This window comes from Sinocyclocheilus grahami, unplaced genomic scaffold (assembly GCF_001515645.1).
Source record: "Sinocyclocheilus grahami isolate Dianchi unplaced genomic scaffold, SAMN03320097.WGS_v1.1 scaffold54.1, whole genome shotgun sequence".
Taxonomy (NCBI): domain Eukaryota; kingdom Metazoa; phylum Chordata; class Actinopteri; order Cypriniformes; family Cyprinidae; genus Sinocyclocheilus; species Sinocyclocheilus grahami.
In genome coordinates this window covers 5,886,337-5,907,228 of record NW_015505233.1, presented here as the reverse complement: position 1 = coordinate 5,907,228, position 20,892 = coordinate 5,886,337, and the positions used below count along the sequence as shown (strand labels likewise).

Genomic DNA, 20,892 nt, shown 5'->3' with positions numbered 1-20,892 from the left:
GTAAGCACCCTTGAGATTTGTAGAGGATTCATCCTTTTTCATTTCATTTCAAATTGATGTGTTTTTTGCATGTGAATGAACTCAAATCACTCCTCTTTTTTTAGTGCGGACCAAAGGTGTCAAAAACTAGTTACAGTCTGAAAACAATCCTCCCTATCTCTGCAGCTCTCTGAGGTCTCTGTGGTGATATGAAAGACACGGTGCAGGGCTCTTGTTGCATATCTCCTCTATTGTTTTGTCTGCCCTTCCTCTTTCTCACTGGCTCTCTCCCTGTTTGGACAGACTCCTGTTTGAGTTCGATCAGATGTCGTTCTGCCTGGCGGAGCTACACTTGTGGTCCTTCAGGAACAGCCTGCAAGTCCCAGGTAATTAAAACACACCAAAAGTCTCTCTTTCCAACGTGATCTCATGATAATTCGTATGTATTTTACGTTCAGATGTCGTTCTGCCTGGCGGAGCTACACTTGTGGTCCTTCAGGAACAGCCTGCAAGTCCCAGGTAATTAAAACACACCAAAAGTCTCTCTTTCACACATTTGGTTGCCTCTTGTATGTGTATTCCTGCTATCTTCCCTTTGCTGTCTTCTTTTCTTCTCATTAAATGCACCCATACGCCTCTGTCTGACTTTGTCTTGTGCAATAACGAATATTAGTTCTTTCAGAGCTGGTTAAACTGTTGTGTCACACACTTATGGTGGTTATTATTACACCAGAGTGGTTAGTCATTTTACTAGAGACGTTCTGTGGCCTATAATTAAATTTATGGCACTCTTAATTATAGCTTTTATGAAGCAGTTTGTGATAAATACTTCATAACACAACATTTCAATTTGTCGTTCCATTCTTTTTGTTCTTTAATTGTTCTTTATTGTTAAAATCCTCACATCCTCTGCTCTTTTTGTAACCTTTTTTTGCACGTTTGTTTTTTGTTCACCCTTTGATTTTTCTTCTTGGCTGTTCTGATGTACTGTAAGTGTGTGTAAGTGCAAAATGTATTTTCTTTTTCTCACAGACGAGGCCAGTTATCAGTTATTTGGAAAATCCTGTGATAACATGTTGTCGTGGATTATATGCATGCATGTTTTTTGTACATGCGTTTTATTGTGTTCTGCAATCTGTGTGCGAGTATTTGTATGTGATTGCAGCTCTATCGCCTGTAGCCAGCCCTCCTGACCCGTATATTGAGTGACAGAACGAGAGAGGGAATGAAATGAATAAAAACTTTAAAAATGGTGCATCAACATAGATGTATGTGTGGATGGAAATAGTGTAGTCCGTGTTTATTTGTTATACCATGTTGGAGGTACAAAGTTCATGAAGAGTCCAACTGTAAATCTAATGCAAAGTCAAACATTCCAGGTGCTCACAGCTCTCTTAGAAATCCATTTTTTTTTGACATTGCTTAAAGGACATTTCATCTACTGCAGCCAAAAGTGCAAAACTCCTCACTATATTTTGTATTAGACAGTAGTTGTTTTTGCTAACAAACTCAGTGTTTTATTTTGTATTTAGATGAATCCCCTTCCTCCTTTTTATTTCCCTTTTCACAGATACAGATATTGGCACATACCAGCTCAGTGAAAAAGGAGAACCAGGTATGCATCACCTTGTCTTTATTAAATATATCATTAAATTATTCACATTTCTTATTTTTAAAGTTTGATCATAACTTTTTTTATTTTTCATTTTCACTACCTTAGTCAGGGTAGTGGCATATTTAATTTTTGACAGGAATGAAAATGAGGAAAGAAGAAAAATTAATGTACACTTCAGTCTTCATGTCTGAATCACAGTATTTCTGCGTAAATGTCTCTTGAATCCTAATTGAAATTCACTAAATGACACTTCAGTAGGGGTGGGCAATCTGACGATTTTATATTGTGATCGGTCTTAAAGACATTGACGATCTGCTTTTCAAATGAATCGCAGAGATCGTTATCTTTTACATCTTCGTAAAAATGATAAAACTATAGCAATAACTGCCTACTAGATAACTGTGACTGGCCAATTTATATCACGTGTCTCTATAATGTGTCTTTCATGCATGGTGACGTATTTGAAAACAATTCAATGTGAGCTGATGAGCATTGTATGCTTGGGGGTTCAGGTGTGCTCATAAACGGTCAAATATTCACAAAAAAATATGACAAAATGTCTGTCTTGGCAAGTATTTACGTAAAGACAGTCAGTTATGTTTTAAGTGAAGATAAACAGCTTGGAAGTAAATCGGACGTGTGTCAGTATATTAGATCCATGCATTCAGTCTTAAAGAGACAGCAGCCTAATAAACCTACTGCTGTCTGTGTCATTAATGCTAATCAAACAAAAAAGACAGAAAAAAATCACTCACTGCTCTTGACTGAATCACTTTATAACTTTAATAAGGATCAATGTATATATTAGTTAGTTTAAACTCAAGCAATACCGTTTTTTTTTTTTTTTGTGTGCAAATAGATAAGTCATAGGCTTGTTCCTAGATATTCCTGTATATCTCAAAACTGGGAAGATGTGGATCATGATTGTGTGTTATAACTAAAATAATGATATTTTGGGTAGATCGCCCACCCCTACTTTTTACTCCTGTGATTGTTACTCAACACCAGACACACATTGAATCTTCGCTCACAAAGCTCAACAGAATTGTAACACCCATCATTCACAAAGTCTACAAATCTCCCCGCCCCTTTTTAATCCCCTTTTAGTTTTTTTTATTGAGTATTTGATTTAATTATACTTTCAGCTACCAAAAAGCATGCAATATTATCAGCTATACTTCAATATTTTAATTTTTAAGATTTGCCCCTAAAATAAGCTTAGCAAAAGCCTGCAGTCACGTGTCTGCATGCTCATCACTGTTACAGATGTTCTCTAAATGCTTCTGGGCAAATGAAGTGCCACCAGGTTTCTTGATTAAGTTTTTTAACATGTCGCAGATTAAATATTTAATAATCCAGACCCCTCATGAGAGGACACAGCCGGCTCTGAAACGTGAAAACCTTATTGATTTAAACAATAACAAAAATATGTTATTAATTTTTAATGCTTCAAACTTGAGGTTTTGTTTGTTCTGTTGTTTTATCTACCAAAAACTCTTATTATCTGTCTGAGAAAACACAAATGCTTTGATGTTATAAAGACCTTCAGATGGTTAAAGTCTCATTGATTTGAAGAATCAAAAATTGAGGGGAACGTAATAATGCATTGTTAGTTTATTTATCATACCTACTGTTTATTAATAACAGAGATCAAAGTCTTAATGTTAAATCTGTAAAAACAGCATACAACCATTAATAAAAATAATTTTATTTATTTTAGTGCATTATGAAATCATTACATTCTAACAATTGATTTATGATTTATGACTAAGCTGTAGTGCATAGTTTATACGTTATAGAGCCGCACAATAAAATGTATTATTTCCAGAAGTTGAGTTTGAACGATTGCGGTACCTGCTGTTTCTCACGGCCTCCAGCAGAGGGCGAAGGAGACCCATGCTTCTATGAGGAAAGGGGGCTCTTTCCACCCCTCTATCCCGTAGCAGATGTGTGTGTCTGGGGCAGGCAGGGGTAGAATGGCCCTTATCTGATTAGCAGCAGTAATCCTGGAGCTGTCCAGCAGGTCCAGGCCTCCAGCAGAGAGAGGCAGGGCTCCTGTAGAGCAATGCAGGAAAGGGGGTCGTCTGGCTGGGCCGCAGAGGGCTGGAGATCTGGGACTCTGGGGTGAGATGGGGCTTAAGGTATGGTACTATAGCACAGTGGAGAGAGAGCGTGCTGACAAAGCAGGAGTTTGGTCTTGCCCTCAGTCATTTCCGTCTGTCGGCATACCTGTCCCTCTCACTGTATGAGTCACTGTTTTTCCCTTTCTGACAAACACACATTGGGGCGTGATGACAACTGAGTTGACCATATGCTGAGAAAGACACTTGAGGGTGTGTTTACACACACATGGGTGTTGCTTAAACTATGGGCAATTTTACATGGATTGATTTTTTTTTTTATATCAAAACATTTTCTGAAATGTCTTACCATTCCTTTGTTTTGCTACTTTTTTTGTTTTTGTTTACAGATTTTACAGTTTTAACCTGACCCAGAGACAGACTTTCAATCTTAACGAAAACTCATAGTAAAATATACTATTACATGTTAAACACTGAGATAATCCAAAAAATATATAAAATAAATACACACAAACCATTTTAATATCATTGTGTGAAAATGCTTTATCCCAAATTTAGTTTTAAAGATTTTACAACTGTCCTGCAATTAAGATGTAATTTTCATCAAAACAGACAGTTCTGCCACTAAAGTTTTATTAAAAATGAGTGTACTTGATTGCCAAGCAGACAGAAGTGTCAGTTGAGAGCAATAAGGAGCCATCAAGGAAAATGTAATTTATGTTAAATAACAGTACTTTAATTGTGTGTTGTTTCCAGTAAAGGTGTTATTTTGTCAAATTATGCAAAAAGTGTTATTTATTTAATTGTGCAATTTATTGTCTCAGCTATAAAAAATAGCATTAGTAGGATAAAGGAGTCTGCATTTTATTACAAAAATATTTATACTATTTATATATTTCCACTGTGGTGGAAATTAGTTCATGAGTTTCTGTGCTTCTGTGGTGTATTCGTTGTTGGATATTGTTAGTGTGGATAAATTAAGCAGGTTAGCATGCAAAAAGTATGTTTTAATTGAGTTTACTTCCTCCCCAGAGACAAAACATCTACATATGCACATGCAACTCACTTTTGCATTCTTTAAATATAAATCCTTCTTTGTGCAGCCTCTTCTACAGATCAGCATTACTACAATGAGAAACAGCAGTTTGCAGACAGTAAGTAATCCATTGTCAAACGATTAACCTTTGTGTCAATGATCATATTAGCTCATTATTTAAGAACATTGGTTTGCATGTTACTGAAGCAACACTCATCTGATTCCTAATTTAAATTGTGCTTCAGATGCCTGGGAAATGAAGTGCCCCATTAGTGCAAATCTGACAAATATTAAACATCACTCCATTTTCCCTCCACTTCTTTAACCCTCACGAGTCTGATGCAACATTAATTAATAAGAATGGAATGAAAAAACACTGCATAAGGCTGCAAGTCACGATGATGGAAAATGTGATGGTGATTTATCAAGCGTTTGCGCCGGAAATGTATATTTATAGCAATTCTTCAGACCTCATTAAGGTCTTCAACAGCCGTCCCTTACAAAAAGTGTTTGGTTGATGCCATGGTACAGTGTTGTACTGAATGATAACTGCTGTATATCCATGTACCATGCATCTCCAAAGTACTATGAAGAATACAGTGATGTTACCATGGTATGTCCAAAAAAAGTTTTTTTTTTTTTTATGTCAAATGTTTTGACCAGACATTTTCTCTGGCTTCACATTTAACCATTGAACAATTACAGCGTTTTTCTTTGCTTTTTAGTTTTTGTATTTGTTTTAAGACAAGTACAGCTTCATTCTGCCCCTTTTAATTTAGATTATTATAGGACTGACTCTCTTTTTCAGTTGAGTTATGATGTTGTCAGATGTTCATTGCCAGCATGGCCAGTGTCTTCCCACTGTAATGCCCAGTTACCTCCTACCCGCTCACCCTGCTGGTGGGGTAACTCCCGTCGCCCTCGAGAGAAACACAAACACCCTTATCAGGAGACACAGACCTGTCCCCCTCTCGCCCCCATCCTGCTCGCCTCCCACCCTCTCTCATTCATTTGCATTCATTTATTTCTGCATCCTCTTACTCCTAAAAGGCAGGAGATGTTTCTTAACGGTGTAGAAATAATAATAAAAAAACTGATTGGATTTGATTGCAGAATCTTTAGGAAAACAAATAACAGACCTCCTCGATTTTCGTGGGTCCCTGTCCCGGATGAACGTATTAATGCATAAATGCAGACGCATACTCACAGATTGAACTCAGCCGAGAATTCTATTAACGTTTCTTTCTCTCTTTTTTTTCCCTTCGCTGGTTTGCTCCAGAGGGAAACAGGGACTGAGATCTAAGCGGAAATTTGGGGGGCTTTGTGAGCGGAACGAGGCATTTTGGAGTGCCGTATTTAATGTGTTTAATATGTTATGGTAACTTTGAGTTCTTCCCTCGGGTGACTGCTAACTCAGGGAGCGCTGATTGAATGAGACTGCGGCGTTGCACTGAATTTAGCCTCTGTTGCGCTATTAGTTAATATTACGCTTTTAAATCCGTTCTGTCTACAACATGAGAGAAATCATGAAAGTAGATATTTTAGCTAATGAAAATAGAAAACTGTTTTAAACATTAAAAGAAAGAGGAAGTTTTATCTATGCTTTGCATTGTAGATTCAGGGAAAATATTTATTTTGGAGTTTTATATGTAAGAAATACAGAGTTTGCTTTAAAAAGGACTGAAATTTGGAATAAAACTTGAATCCAAATGGGATTTTTTTAGCTTATTTAATTAAATATTTTACAGTGTATATAAATATGTACAAAATGTTCAAAATATAAGTTTTAACAATGTTAATAAAATTAGAATTATTAATATTAGTTAAGTCTTAAAATATAAAAATCCACCATACAATTGTATTACTTACTTTAAATTAATATTAAATATACCTTATCATTAATTATTGTTATTATTTAAAAAATCTGTAATAGTTTAGATGGGGTCAAATGAAGATAAAGCTTAAAAGACATTTGGAAATGATTAGTTAGGGCTGTCCTTTAACTTGAAGCCAAATGGGACGAGACTTTTTTAACAATTTTAACAACTTATTTTCCTATTCATTCCTGTTTGTATGTGTCCCATATGTTTGTACCCAAATCATCAACAGGATTGAAATTAGTGGATTTAACTCTTGAGCTGTCTGCTCAGATTCATTTGTAGAGTGACCTCAGGTGGAGCTGAAGCTGCGTGATGCCCTAAAGGAACTAGAGGTATTTGTTTACATTTCCTGCAGTCCGATTAACAAATAGGAGCATTCTCTGTCTCTCCCTCCTTTCATAAGGAAGGAGAAAATCTCCCGACCTCGTTCGCTCGCTCGCTCTCTCTCAGCACCTGTGTGGGTACCTCTCTGTCATCGTGGGGGATATTTGAGGGGGATGATTGGGACTGTGAGCTGGCTCTCTCTCTCTGCCTCTGGCTCTCTCACACAAACCTAGCTTTGTTCAGTCCGACTCAGGCTCATTTTTGCTGCCTCTCCATATCTGAAACTGGAAACATCCTTCTAAACCTGACCCTGAAAACGCTCAGACGGCATCTACTCATTCCTACTACACATTCTCTGTCTCTCTTTCTCTCAGGAGCTGCTGCAGTCATGCCCGGTCATGAGTGTCAGATGGAGATGCAAACAGTGCTGTCAGGTACCTTACCCAGCATGCACCAGTACCCAGCAGGCATCAGTCCTTCTTGGCATGAGTTGGCTTGTGTAGCAGAGGTCAGGCAATGAGCGTATGCAGACTGTTTGTGTCAGATACTCTTGGGGAATTTATCTCTGGGATCAAAAAGATTCCCTTCCCAAGCACATCACTGTAGCCCAGCGGTTTTCCATTCAGTGTGGATGGATTCTTCAGCCACGTGCGCGCACATTTTCTGCACCTAAGTGCTTGATTTCAGCTGTTTTAAAAAGTTAGGGGGACCAAACCTTTTTCAGTTTTTTTTTTTTTTTTTGGTGGTGGTGGTGGTCAGAGATGTTTTTTCCCGCACAGCAGCAGAGTCTGATTGGAAGCTGTGACCTTTATCGCCTGTTGACATGATATAAAGATAAAATTCCCACTTATTTCAGTCAAAATGTTATAAGCCAGCATTTTTTAAAGGGATATTTCACCAAAAATTGCTTAATTTGCCATCATCTACTTTCATGTCATTCCAAACCTGTTTGACTTAATTTCTTCTGTGGAACACAAAAGAAGATATATTTCAGCTGTTTTTGTCCGTATTATGGAAAGTTACCGGGACCCAAAACTTCTAGCCCTAAAAAGTGAAGACACTGAGGTGACTTAAAAGTAGTGCTGTAGATTGTTTATAATTAGTTGTGGATTTCTATAGTTAATCACAGTTTAAAATTGTAATCATAATTATATTTTCAAATTGAATCTCCAAACTGATGTGAAAACAATTTGGGAATATTTGATATTTCAAATATTTTTAATGGCATAATTTCCCCTCTATTTTTGCCTTAATTTTTTTTCTGGAGATAAAATGAGTAATTAGAGCCGTTACAGTATTATTTGAAATACTACATCAAATATGGTGTCCAAACTTCTAATGCACCAATTATTGGTTCTTCATTGATGTTTGAAGTTTGTGTCACCATATTTGATATAGTCTTGTGTGCATGTGTTGATCAGTATTTTGATTTGGAGCTTGAAATTTTTGACTTTCATATCATGTTGTATGTTGATCCAAACAACTGAAACTTCCTTTAAAATATCTTCTTTCGTGTTCCACAGAAGAAAGTAAGTCTTGGCAGAATATGAAGCAATGTTCATTTGTCTGTGTGAACAGTTAATTTGAGTGTAATTTTCTGGATATTTATAGTCCAAAGCATTGTGACTGTGTCATTGTTCGTTACTGTGTGTGTGTAGCTGCTGTTGAGATCAGGGGTATTGGTGACCCTTATCCTGGGCGGAGCTCAGGTCGAACGGGTGGCTATTGACAGAACGCTGGTGGGGCGACTACCTGCTGACACCATCAGCGACGGTGAGTAAATGCACACTTGCACGCTACCCTTCCTCTCTCTTTTCTTTTCTTTCTCTCTTCTTCTTGTCTCTTCCCCTCTCTTTGCAGTTTCGCTCACTGCTCATTTTCCCAGCATGGGCCTGGGTGGCATGCACACCCACAGGTCACGAACGCCAGTCCCTTCTGTTTCTCCCTATTCTGTTACTCCCAAAGGAAGTTCGAAAGGCACAGACACAAGCACACACACACACACACACACACACATGTACATGTCGAGGTTCCTCCTGAATCTCAGGGGAATTTGACATGCCTCCTTGTCTTATTTCTGGTTTGTGAAATTGGACACTATCCCAAATCTGCTAATTATTTTCTCATATCATGTATTGTTTAGAGCTTATATGGCTAATGCTCTCTGTGCCAGGTCTCTAGATACCTGACAAACCTCTCTCGCTCTCTTTCTCTCTCTCTCACTCTGTCAGCCCACGCCTTCCCTTTTCCTAGTAGCCCCCCATAGAGTGCCATTCAGGCCCCCAGAGCCCCTAATTACCAGAGTAATTATGTGTGTGTGTGTGTGAGAGAGAGAGAGAGTGTAAGGGTGGGGGTGCCAGGAGGGCTTCTGCATCTGTCACTTATTCAGTTAGTTTCACACACGCAGTCAGACCTGTTCTGGCCTTGATGAAGTTACTTTGTGAGTGCTGTAGTACAAAGAGAGAAATCAGAAACTTTGATTGGCCTTTGATTGTGAAGGACTCACATTTCTGACCCACAAATTATCTGTACTGCATCTATAGCTGTTTTGTTAGTACAGTCACAGGTTAAGATGTTTTAAGATGTATATGGACAGCCAAACAATGACAAGAGAGGTGTTTGGGAATATTTGTATAGTGTAAGAAACTCCTACAGTGGTTTTAGGTAAAAACTATGTTGGTATTGAGATGCCCAAAACATAATGACCTACAATTTAAGAACCAAAATATCCGCCATCATCAAATATTATATTATATTTTTCTAGAAATTAATATCACTGCTTGTAAGCGTTTTAGACAGTGCTGTAAACATGTTTTAAAGGAATGGAGTATTAACTAACTAAGCAGATTTAGAGGAATTTATTGATTTATTCTGGTTTAACCCGCTGCTCACATGTTCCAAAACTTGTTTACTAGCCCCTAGACACAAATTTGGACATTTTTTTGGAAGGATTATCGTGGAATCTTCCCCTTAATTTGGCCGTGATTACTGAGCACTAATACATCAGTATGTTTTCTGGAATTTTTGTAATCTTTTAAAAGCCTGCTGAGTATTCCATGTTATTCCTTTTTGCTTTTATTTTCCAAAGGGAAAATATGTAATTTAAATAATCAGTTTTAATTTGGTGGAGTGTATCATTTACATTTAGCTTTTCCAAATCACGCTTGAGCCTCTTAAAGTGGCTAAACTAAAAACTTTGGTTTTAAGCAAAAATTATTATTTTAATTTCCAAAAATATATGACATTTTCTAACGCACAGTACTTCAGCAGTTTAAGCTTCATTTTTCAAAATCTTTTGCAAATGTGCATGTTTTCTTTGTTATTGAAGACTTGCTAAGGTAAAACTTGGTAAAGTGATGGTAAAATTACTGCCAACACACTGTTCCTTTGAAATGAGCTCCCTTTTTATGCTTGAATGTGAGATGATTCATAATTACTGCAGAAGTGCTGATATTCCATCTCTAATTGCTGTTGGAAATTCCAGTCCTGAATATCATCCTCAACTAAACCTGCTTCTCTGAATGGCTTGTATTAATTTTTCTGCCGTTTAATTGGTTTCATAAACAGATTAATTTTTTAGGAAGGGAAGGTTAATTGCTAATCACAGTGTGGAGAGCTTGTCAACAATTTCACTGCAAATGTCTCTCTTTAACATGAAAGCTGCATACCCTACAGGCTTTACAGTCTGTCTCTTTCTCTCTCTCTCTTTTGTGACTCCTTATTAGTCTCTTAAACTACTGCCCTGACTCAAACACTTATGGAAATTATTCATTTTGTTCATTTCTGTGTGTGTGGGTCAGACCTTACCTATGTTGTGGGGACCAAATGTCCTCCTCATGAAGGTAAGATAAAGAGTTTTGGACAATAAATATCCTAAATATCCTAATAACAGTACAAGTCAAAGGAAAGTACCTACCATGAAATAAAAAACATATTTTGAGAGGTGCACAAATTTGTTCCAGTAAATTTTGAGGGACGTTATTGTTTGAAAGAATTATCTCTAGCTATAAATGCAAAATGCTTTTCTACAAGAGGTAAGTTAGCATTTGAATCAATCTGTAGTCAAGCTGTAGTCTCACAAGGTCATATGAGTTTTGACCTTTAACCTTTCTCTGTGGTTTTCAGCGGTGATCGGCGATCGCTTCCTGCTGTTCTCGCTGATGGAGAGGAGTCAGGTGTGTCAGGTTTACCTGAACAGGAAGAACCAGAGCTCACCTGAGCTAGCACGACACATGGAGAAACTCACAGCTACAGAGATTAAGGTAACACACACACACACACACACACACACACACATGCACATATCTTTTATGCATACATCTATTGAACACTTGCCTCAAGACATACACGTGCACACTCTTCAATGCACATGCATTAGCACATTTTAGGAGGAAAGGCAGCACAGCCTCTCCTGCTTTCAATTAAAAAGCTTTAATGAGGCTGGTCTGGCTCTTTCCATGGGGCTTTTAGCTCTAATAATTGCCTGGCTTTACTAGCTTTCTTTTACCGCTGGGACAGGTAACACTGTGATTACTGGAGCTCCTCTCTAATGCACACCTGTGGGGAACATCAGGTCCAAACATACAGCACTCCTCTCTTTATAGAGAGGTCACATCCTTTATGACAGTACATCTCTATAAGCCTGACAAATGTGTTCTTCCTTCTGTCTTTATTTTTGTAAACTAAATTACAGAAACCTTGAAAAAAGTTGTTTTTTTATTTAAAAAGGAAGACAGTTGGATCATTGTATAATGGCTGTAATACTGTAATTGTTATGCATCAAGTAAATATAAAAAAGGGGAGAAAAAAAGCTTTTTTGAAAACAGTATCATTTGAAATTTGAGAAGCATTAACTACTCAAAGCAGTTTTTCAGTGTGCTCATTACACACCGTTTTCCCACATCAAAGGTCTTGCTAGAACCGGAACAGAAGGAACCAAAATCATTTCTCTATTTAGAGATAAATTACATTTGAAAGTGAAGATTTGCATTTATGCATTTATTTTTGCATTGACAGATGCTTTTATCAATAAATAATTAATTAATTAATTAATTAACATTTCATTTTTACATTACATTGCCCTTAAGGTACACTACCATTCAGAAGTTTGGGGTCAGTAATATATATATATATATATTAGTGCTGTCGATTAGTGCCGATTAAACGCATACAAAAGAAAAGTTTTTGTGTATATTTATTATGTATATATAAATACACACACATGCAGTATATATTTTGAAAATATTTACATGTATTTGCATGTCTATATTTATATTCATATAATTTATATTATAAATAAATAAATATAATATATAAACACATATATTATGTAAACAAAAACTTTTATTTTGGATGTGATTAATCGCGATTAATCGTTTGACAGCACATATATATATATATATATATATATACATATACAGGTGCATCTAAAAAAAATAGAATATCGTGAAAAATATCTTTTTTTTTTTGGTAACTTATTTCAAAAAGTGAAACTTTCATGTATTCTAGATTCATTACATGTAAAGTAAACCATTTAAAAAATGTTTGTTTTGTTTTAATTTTGATGACTGGAGCTTACAGCTCATGAAAGTCTAAAATCCAGTATCTCAGAATATTAGAATATTTCCTAAGATCAATTAATAAAAAAGAATTTGCAAAACAGAAAAGCTCAAGTTCTTTAAAGTATGTTCATTTATGCACTCAATACTTGGTCGGGGCTCCTTAAGCACAAATTACAGCATCAGTGAGGTGTGGCATGGAAGCGATCAGCCTGTAGCACTGCTGAGGCACTATTGAAGCCCAGGTTTCTTTAATTGTGGCCTTCAGCTCATCTGTATTGTTGAATCGACTGTTTCTCATCTTTCTCTTGAAAATATTCCATATATTTCATATGGGGTTCAGGTCAGGCATGTTGGCTGGCCAATCAAGCACAGTAATATCATGGTCAGCAAACCTTTTGGAAGTGGTTTTGGCACTGGGCAGGTGCTAAAGTCCTGCTGGGAAAGGAAATCAGCATCTCCATAAAGCTTGTCAGCAGGTGGAAGCATAAAGTGCTGTAAAATCTCCTGGTAGACTTTGGACTTGATAAAACACATTGGGCCAACACCAGCAGATGTCACGGCACCCCAAATCATCACTGACTTTGGAAACTTCTCACTGGACTTCAAGCAGCTTGGATTCTGTGCCTCTCCAGTCTTTCCAAATGAAATGCAAAATTTACTTTCATCTGAAAAGAGGACTTTGGACCACTGAGCAACAGTCCAGTTCTTTTTCTCCTTAGCCCAGGTAAGATGCTTCTGACATTGTTTCTGTTTCAGAAGTGGCTTGGTAGCCCTTTTCCTGAAGACGTCTGAGTGTGGTGACTCTTGATGCACTGAGTCCAGCTTCAGTCCACTCCTTGTGAAGCTCTCCCAAGTGTTTGAATCGGCTTTACTTGACAGTATTTGACCCCTTTCGTGAGGTGTGACGTGACATGTGACATTCATTTGCATTTAACCCATCCAAAAGTGCACACACACAGCAGTGAACACACACACACCGTGAACACACACCCGGAGCAGTGGGTAGCCGAGCGGCCATGGCAGACAGTGAGTTAATCATAGCCTATGTTTGATCAATTTAGCCTTCTCAAATCATCACGACTTGACTAAAATAAAATCTATAGGCCTATATAAAATGCTTTAAAAAACAATGTTAGTTTAAATCGTTAACCTAGATAAATAAAGCTTTGCGTGCGCTTTAACATGGAACTCTTCCAGCATTCGCTGCTGCTGGACACTAAACACCATCTGAGCCACTCTTGACAGTCGCGGTAGCATGGTCTCGTGTTGTTTCCACGAGCGCGGCAAATCTTTGTCATCCCCATAATAATTGATGGATATCTAAAATATAAACATAAGGAGGAAGCAAGCCTGATGCCTGGCCCATGACTGAGCTATGACGTGAAAATTATCCCGAAGCCATACATAAGTTGGGGCCGTTGGGGCCGTTGGGCTCGGGCTGAAATGCAGGGCTCTAAAGCGCAGCTTGTTGCATTTAAGCAGCAAAAATACACACAAAATGACACCAAAATGGCCATCCTGGCCACACAGTTAAATAAATTATAATATTCAGTGATGTGAAATGTGGAGTAAGGTCTGGCGCAGTTGCAGCTTGTACTTATTACTAAAACAAGAAAGCAAACGAGTAGCATTAATAGTCATTCATTTTAGTTAACATATGCTATGATAATTTGAACAGATTTTTATTCTTATTGTAAAATAATGGAACATTTAGGTAATGAATATTGTCTCAAAAGTCATGGAAAAGTCATGGTAAAAATATGTACGAACCCTGGCTGTACATTCCCTCCCCCTACCTACAACCCCTGCCGGTACAAGACTCGAACCCGCAACCTTTGGGTTACGACTCTCTAACCATTAGGCCACGACTTCCCTTGTTATGATCTTCTGTGTGGAGGGTGTCAATGATCGTCTTCTGGACCATTGCCAAGTTAGCAGTCTTCCCCATTATTGTGGTTTCAAAGAACAAGAGATACCTGGAATTTATACTGTAGGGATGGTCATTTAAGGAAACTCAAATGTAAATATTCTAATATTTTGAGATATTGGATTTTTGACTTTCATGAACAAAGAAAACGTTGGAAATGTTTTACTTTACATGTAATGAATCTAGAATATATGAAAGTTTCACTTTTGGAAATAAGAAATTATTTATGTGTGTGTGTGTGTATTTTTTGTTTTTAAGGAATTAATACTTTTATTTAGCAAAAAATATGACTTTCTGATGGTCAAAGGACATTGTTACAAAAGATTTCAATTTTAAAACAAATGCTGTACTTTTGAACAAAGAATCCTAAAATGTATCAGTTTCTACATAAAATATTAAGCAGCATATCTGCTTTCAACATATTAATAAGAAATATTTTTTGGGCAAACAAATCAAAATGTAGTCTTCACAGAAAAAAATAAAACAATTATTTAATTTGTAATATTTCACAATGTTACTGTTTTTATTGTATTTTTTATCAAATAAAACCAGCCTTGCTGAGCATAAGATACTTCTTTTATATTTATTAATTTTTAAAGAACATTCAAAAAATTGTATTGTATATAAAAAAGTTAGTGTGTATATTTCATTAGTTCTTGGATTTCCTGGCAATCAGACCCATGGCCTTGGCGTTGCTAGCACTACGCTCTACTGTTTGAGCCAGAGGAACAGAAAATGTACTATCTATATTGTAAGATGTGACCATTATTACCGCTCTGTAAAACTGGTCACAGCCATGCAGTTTGTCGCTAGCAGAGCAGTGATGTAGGGGTTGGAGGGTGAGGTCAAGTCCATCTCCTCCTCTTCAGAGGAAACGTAGGTGATCGCTCCATTCTTTATTCTCCATCCCATTCATTCTCTAGCTTTCCAAGCAACTTGTCTAAAAAAATTCATAACGGAATTTAAGAAAAAAAATCTTTATTCATTTTCTTTTTGAAAGCATTAACCTAATTTTAATGGGCCGGAGACCAAGTGTGCGGAGATCACAATTTGGATGGGTCTGATTATGGACTAAACACAATACATAAATACATCAGGCTCTTAACACCCTCCGCACCCGAACATTATCGCATTACTGGAGCGCTTTGTTGCGACAGAGCCTAATCCTCCAGAAAGAGGGTCTGATTATTGCTGACCAGCAAGCACAGGCGAGACGGGGAATCAAGTTTTGGGGGAGGGCAGAAAGAGGCAGAGAGAGATGAATATTATTTTCCCACAGTCTGTACTGGTTTACTTTGTTTTTGTTTATTTATTAATCTTATATAAATCATTTTCATGCTAGATGATACTTAACATGCACGATTAGTCTGTACGGGCACAGTCTGTGAAGGTCAAGGTTAAATGATGAACAGTTTTTGTTGTCATGAACAGACTGTGGTACATTTCTAGTCCTCCCTATTGTGCACAGATAGAGTTGTTGACATAAAGAGAGACTCTGTGTTTGCTCTCTTGATAAGGCCTTTCAGAATGAAGTATATGGAAATGACTGCTATTATGTTGCATGAATAGGCACCGACTCTATAAGAGCCATATCGTATTTTCATGCCATTTATTCGTACTATGGGCTGCATTAAGGGTCTGGAAAAAACCCTACTTTAAAACCATAGCTCAGAACTGCTGAAATAGCACATGATGAGCTGTCGCAGATATGAGATTAATGCAGAGGTGTAGGAGAAATATCGCTCCTTACTGAACTATTATTGCAGTCCCATAAACAGAAAGTGGATTAAACGCCCCTTCAAAGGAACCAGTTTTGAGTACCTCAATTATTATGTCTACATTAAAGCTAGACAGTCTTGAGTGATTAAAGCTGTTTGTGCATCAGCCAAACGGCAGGTGTGTCTCAATCAGGTGCGGCTCATTTTAATGAAATTTGGTAGTCAGACTTAGTCAGCAGCAAAACACTAGCCTGCGCTTCATTAGAAACCTGTAATTTTGGGTGGTTTTAGGATTGATCTGTGCTGCAAATTGGCTGATGTATTTTAGAATCCGAGATATTGATTATGAGAAATCAATTCACAATTATGAGATATAAAGTCATAATTACGATAAACAAACTTGCAATTGTAAGATATAGACCAATTACCTTTTTATTTTCCATAGTATTTTCCTGCAGAATCCAATTCTGGTTCAGTCCTACCATGCTGGAAACAATACAGTACCTGTCCAAATCTGGGGTTTATGAAAATGAAAGCATCTAGAGATCTTATTAGCAGTCACACAAATACCTTGTTACCTTCAAACACCTCACCAAGTGCAGAACATGTGCGGCTATTTCAGATGATTTTAATAAAAACCCCAACAAAAGATAACAATGCCCTGCTACCCAAAGCAGCTCAGGCCACATTAATAAAGCAGCATGCAGCCGTGTTGTGTTATGCAGAAGAGTTGGGGTCATGTTTTATAGATGTTTTGTGGTATGATTCCTTTACGGTTGCTGTTCTTCTGCAGGTTTCAGTGGTGGATTTACCTGGTGGAGGACGGCGCATGGAGCGCAACGTGGGGCTGAACCGGACACAGGATGTGGCCGTGTGCTGGTGGCCTCTCTGTAACGAGGAGGTAAGGCCTTGGTCTCCAGTCCCTAGTGCAGTGGACAGGGCCAACCTGGTGCTGCTCGCCTGCTCGGATACACCAGGGCTTACGGTAAGCAAACATTGACCTTGCTTCAGGGTTGGCCTTTTATCCATGTCTGAACTAACATTTTTTGGGTGATGAATTTGAATGATGTGAGAGAGACTTGAAGGTCAGATAATAACCAGGGTGTGACCTCCTAAATAATATAAATACTTTTAATAATGCCCTCGCAATGCTCCGCTGCTCAAGGTTTCGGAAAGATTGTCAATCCCTTTTTCGCCCCAGTCTTTTTGTCCCATTTTACCTTTCTTTTTTTCTTTTGTCATGCTGTACCAATTACCATTGTGTTTCTCAATGAGCTGCAGTAACTCGCAGACTGTTTACTTGAACTTTTTTTTACGTGAACAGCCAACCTTTGACCTTTCAGCCCCCTTCCTGTGTAGCTGACACTCTTTCATTGTAGTATGTATTCTGTTCTCCAGCGAGTCTGCAGCTACGCAGCAGCTATGCAGAGGTACAAAACAAAAAACAAATGTTTTCTTGATTCTAGAAATATTTTGCTTATAGAATAGAGCTGCAGTACAAACACCAATCCATCATTGTTTTTAAAGGTACCACTTATTTTTTTGCTTACATCACAGTGGACGAAATGTCGTCTTGTCTTGAACTTAGTATTAATAAATTAGCATTTAGTTTTATTGTTTTAATTTATCCAGTAATAATTTTTCATTATTTATAAAGTAACTAGTATTCAACTGGCTATGTGATCAGAACAAAGTGGCCCCATGCAGTGAAAATAAAACATGTAAAATAAAACCGCTTTTATTAGGCTACTGATATTACTGGAGTCTACATCTCCAAAGTACTCTTCCTTTTTTGTGTGTGAAACTGTCTGTCCACTTCTCCATCTCTACTGTACATTCCAGTGCCTATCAGCACTGCTTAATGTTGAATGGCGACGATTCAGAAATCAGCAAGCAATGCTTAAGCTCCCAACGTTGCACTCTGGTTTTAAACATATGCAAAATCTTCACTCGCAGAGCAGGGGATGAGAGAGACGAGTAAACAGCTGCGTTTCCAATCGCAAATGCACCAAATGAAAACAAACAAGGGGGAGAAAACTGCTAAATAAAAAAATAAAAGGGGGGCAGCATAAAGCAACGCTGGATTGCTCCGGTTGGAAATGAACCCTGGATTTATCCTGGGCCTTCACCTATTTATTTTCCTCTCTCTCTCTGTCTCTCTCTTCCTCTCTCTGTCTCTCTCTCTCTCATTTTTCTACGGTTAAAAAACATTAAAGTGTCTCTCGCCTTCATCGTTTCTAATTAAAGTGTTTGTTGTCATTTTCAGATCCGTGGTGTGAAATCAAGCTAGCAGTTTATGTAAGACGCGAGCGGTGAATCAAACGGTTCGCTCGGCGCACAGACACACACTTCAATCAATTCTGCCTCATATATATGTTCCCTTTGTTAAGTTTGCTATCTGCATGCTAAACCCATTTTCTGCTTAGTCTTCAGCATTTAGAAAGTACGCTTTCTTTCCCTATGTGGTCTTAATTCTTACCCCTCGCAGATAAGCACTGCCAAGAGACACACGGGGAAAAACACTTGTGCACACACACTTATTTATGCAAACGTTTAACATTTATAATCAATTCCCCTGTTCCTGCAATTTAATGATTTTAATAAAAAATTATTTTTATATATACTCTTATTTTGCATGTTGAGTTGGTTATGTTTTCAGTAAGCATTTTATATAATTTTTCGTTTTTCTTTACTTTTTTTTTCTTTATTTTTTTAGTTGTTTTGCATATTGGGGTGGTTGTTGTTATGTTTTCCGTACGCATTAGATGTTGTTGAATATCCTGTTATCTCTCTTGGAACACTTCTCTTTTTCATTCTTTTGATCTGCATATTTACCAGGCATCTGTACTTTATTTAAAATTGCCACATTTCTTGTGTCTTCAACCAAGCACATATTATCCTTTTCACTCAGTGTGGAATGAAAGCAGAACTATTTTTACAGTTTTCAGGCCTGTGTGAAAAGTACTCCAGAATTTACACATAGACCATGGAGTCAGTGACATTCAGGGACATCCACTTTTTTTAAAGGAATTTCTTGAGGAAATGTTATGACCACAATGGTCTCAAACAACGTAAATTGTCAAACTATATCCCAACAAAAGTGCTCATAATAGTCTAATGTTGCTATGTAATTTTTTTGTTACATTTCTTATTGAAAACAGTTGTGCTACTTAACATTTTTGAGGAAACTTTTGATCAATTTACCGCATCCTTGCTGAAGAAAAGTATACATTTTTACCCCAAACTTTTGAATGGTAGTGTATATACGCACATTTTTTGACACAGACGCCTTTTCTGACTGAGGTATTTGTCCTGCTGAATTTATTCCTCTCATTTTTTTGAATGTATTCCTTATTCAGTGACTCTCGGTCAGTGTTGATTTGATTTTAGAAGGCTCATGTGGAATGGTTTCAATCTCTGTCATTTTTCTGCGCATGGCTGCTGTTATGATTCCAGACCATGTTATATATGAAGAGAAAAGGTCCAAGTGGAATGTGATTTCTCGGGTTAAATTCTTGGGCATGTGCAGGTGCAGTAGAGCGAATGCTTCTGTGTTGATTTCATGCCACAGCGGCCTGACAAGCATCTGAGTAGCACACACACACACACACACACACACATTTACACACACCAGAAGAGTGGAGACTCAGCAGCAAGAACTTTCATAGATTGCCTTCATCATCATCTCCCTTTCTCTCTCCCTCTCTCACTGTCCCCCTCTCTCTCGCTCTCTCTCACTGTTTGCTCTCTGAGCTGGAAAATTGGCTCAAAGAGCTCTACTGCTGTGAACAAGGCCTGCTGCTCAGCTGGACCTCTTTGGGTTTATCTTTCAAGCTGCAAAAGAAAGTCCAGAGAAGAGAAGAAAAGAAAAGAATAGTTTTGACCAGTGACTGAAACCAATAACTAACAGAGACTCACTTACCACTGTTCTCTCTCTCTCTTTCTCGCTCTCCTTTGCACCTCCCCAACTCACCAAGATGCCGTTTGTCTTTGTGAAATTGAATCTGTCATTGTTTCAGCGGCAGCTGTGGGATTTGCGATGTTTGTGTGTGCGTGTGTGTGAATGCAGGTCTTAAGAAGGATCACTCTGTGAAGATGTTAAAACCTTTGTGGCGGGTAGGAGAAAGACACTCGAAATGTCCCCCAGTGCTGAGGCAAACATACTGCCTCTCAACCAGCTCTCCTTTATTTATTCACCTTTTTGTTTTTGTTTAGTGTTACTGTGGCAAAGAGCTTAGCCCTTTCTCTCTATGGCTATCTGTTACTGCTAAACCGGATAAACAAGTGTGAGGATTGTGCAATTCCTTATGGCACTTCTAGTCCTCAATTTTACATTCACAACGAAGCACAATGTTATTCAAGGCATTTAAATGTGTGTATTATTAGCCCAAATAGTATCTGTAGCATTGCCTAGCATGGTATTGGCAAAGCATTAGCCTCGTGAGGTCACAAATTTTGGCCTGAGCTGCAAGCTGACCACTTTAAAAAGGCCTGATAAGGTGTTCAACCTAGCCCTAGCTAGTTTTTGACTAGCTTAGTGCTAGCGGGGTCAACATTGTCGGAGTATTAGCCAAAGCAGTTGGGGCGTTGGTCTTTTGCTAGCGTGGTCAGTGGGGTGTTGGTTCTGAGCCCGGGCCCAGCTGTGGACAGGCCCAGAATGGGGGCCTCTGTGGCTGGGGCAGGTGTGTCTCAGCGGGGCCTGGCTCTGTGGAGATCTGGCACTGTTCCGGATCTCCCCTCTGTGCTGTCAGCAACTCCTCTCCCGCCCTCT

General features: G+C 38.0%; 1 protein-coding gene across 1 annotated transcript in view; it reads left to right on the top strand.

Moving 5' to 3' along the window:
- Positions 1 to 351: 351 nt before the first annotated feature.
- The window catches only part of LOC107583657 (WD repeat-containing and planar cell polarity effector protein fritz homolog), a 40,000-nt gene continuing 19,459 nt past the window's right edge, over positions 352 to 20,892 (top strand). The window contains exons 1-7 of the mRNA XM_016269941.1: positions 352 to 365; positions 1,550 to 1,594; positions 4,779 to 4,829; positions 7,290 to 7,349; positions 8,574 to 8,688; positions 11,041 to 11,177; positions 16,915 to 17,106. Coding sequence (XP_016125427.1) covers positions 4,806 to 4,829; positions 7,290 to 7,349; positions 8,574 to 8,688; positions 11,041 to 11,177; positions 16,915 to 17,106 — 528 coding nt within the window. The 5' untranslated portion in view covers positions 352 to 365; positions 1,550 to 1,594; positions 4,779 to 4,805. The remainder of the gene's footprint in view (positions 366 to 1,549; positions 1,595 to 4,778; positions 4,830 to 7,289; positions 7,350 to 8,573; positions 8,689 to 11,040; positions 11,178 to 16,914; positions 17,107 to 20,892) is intronic.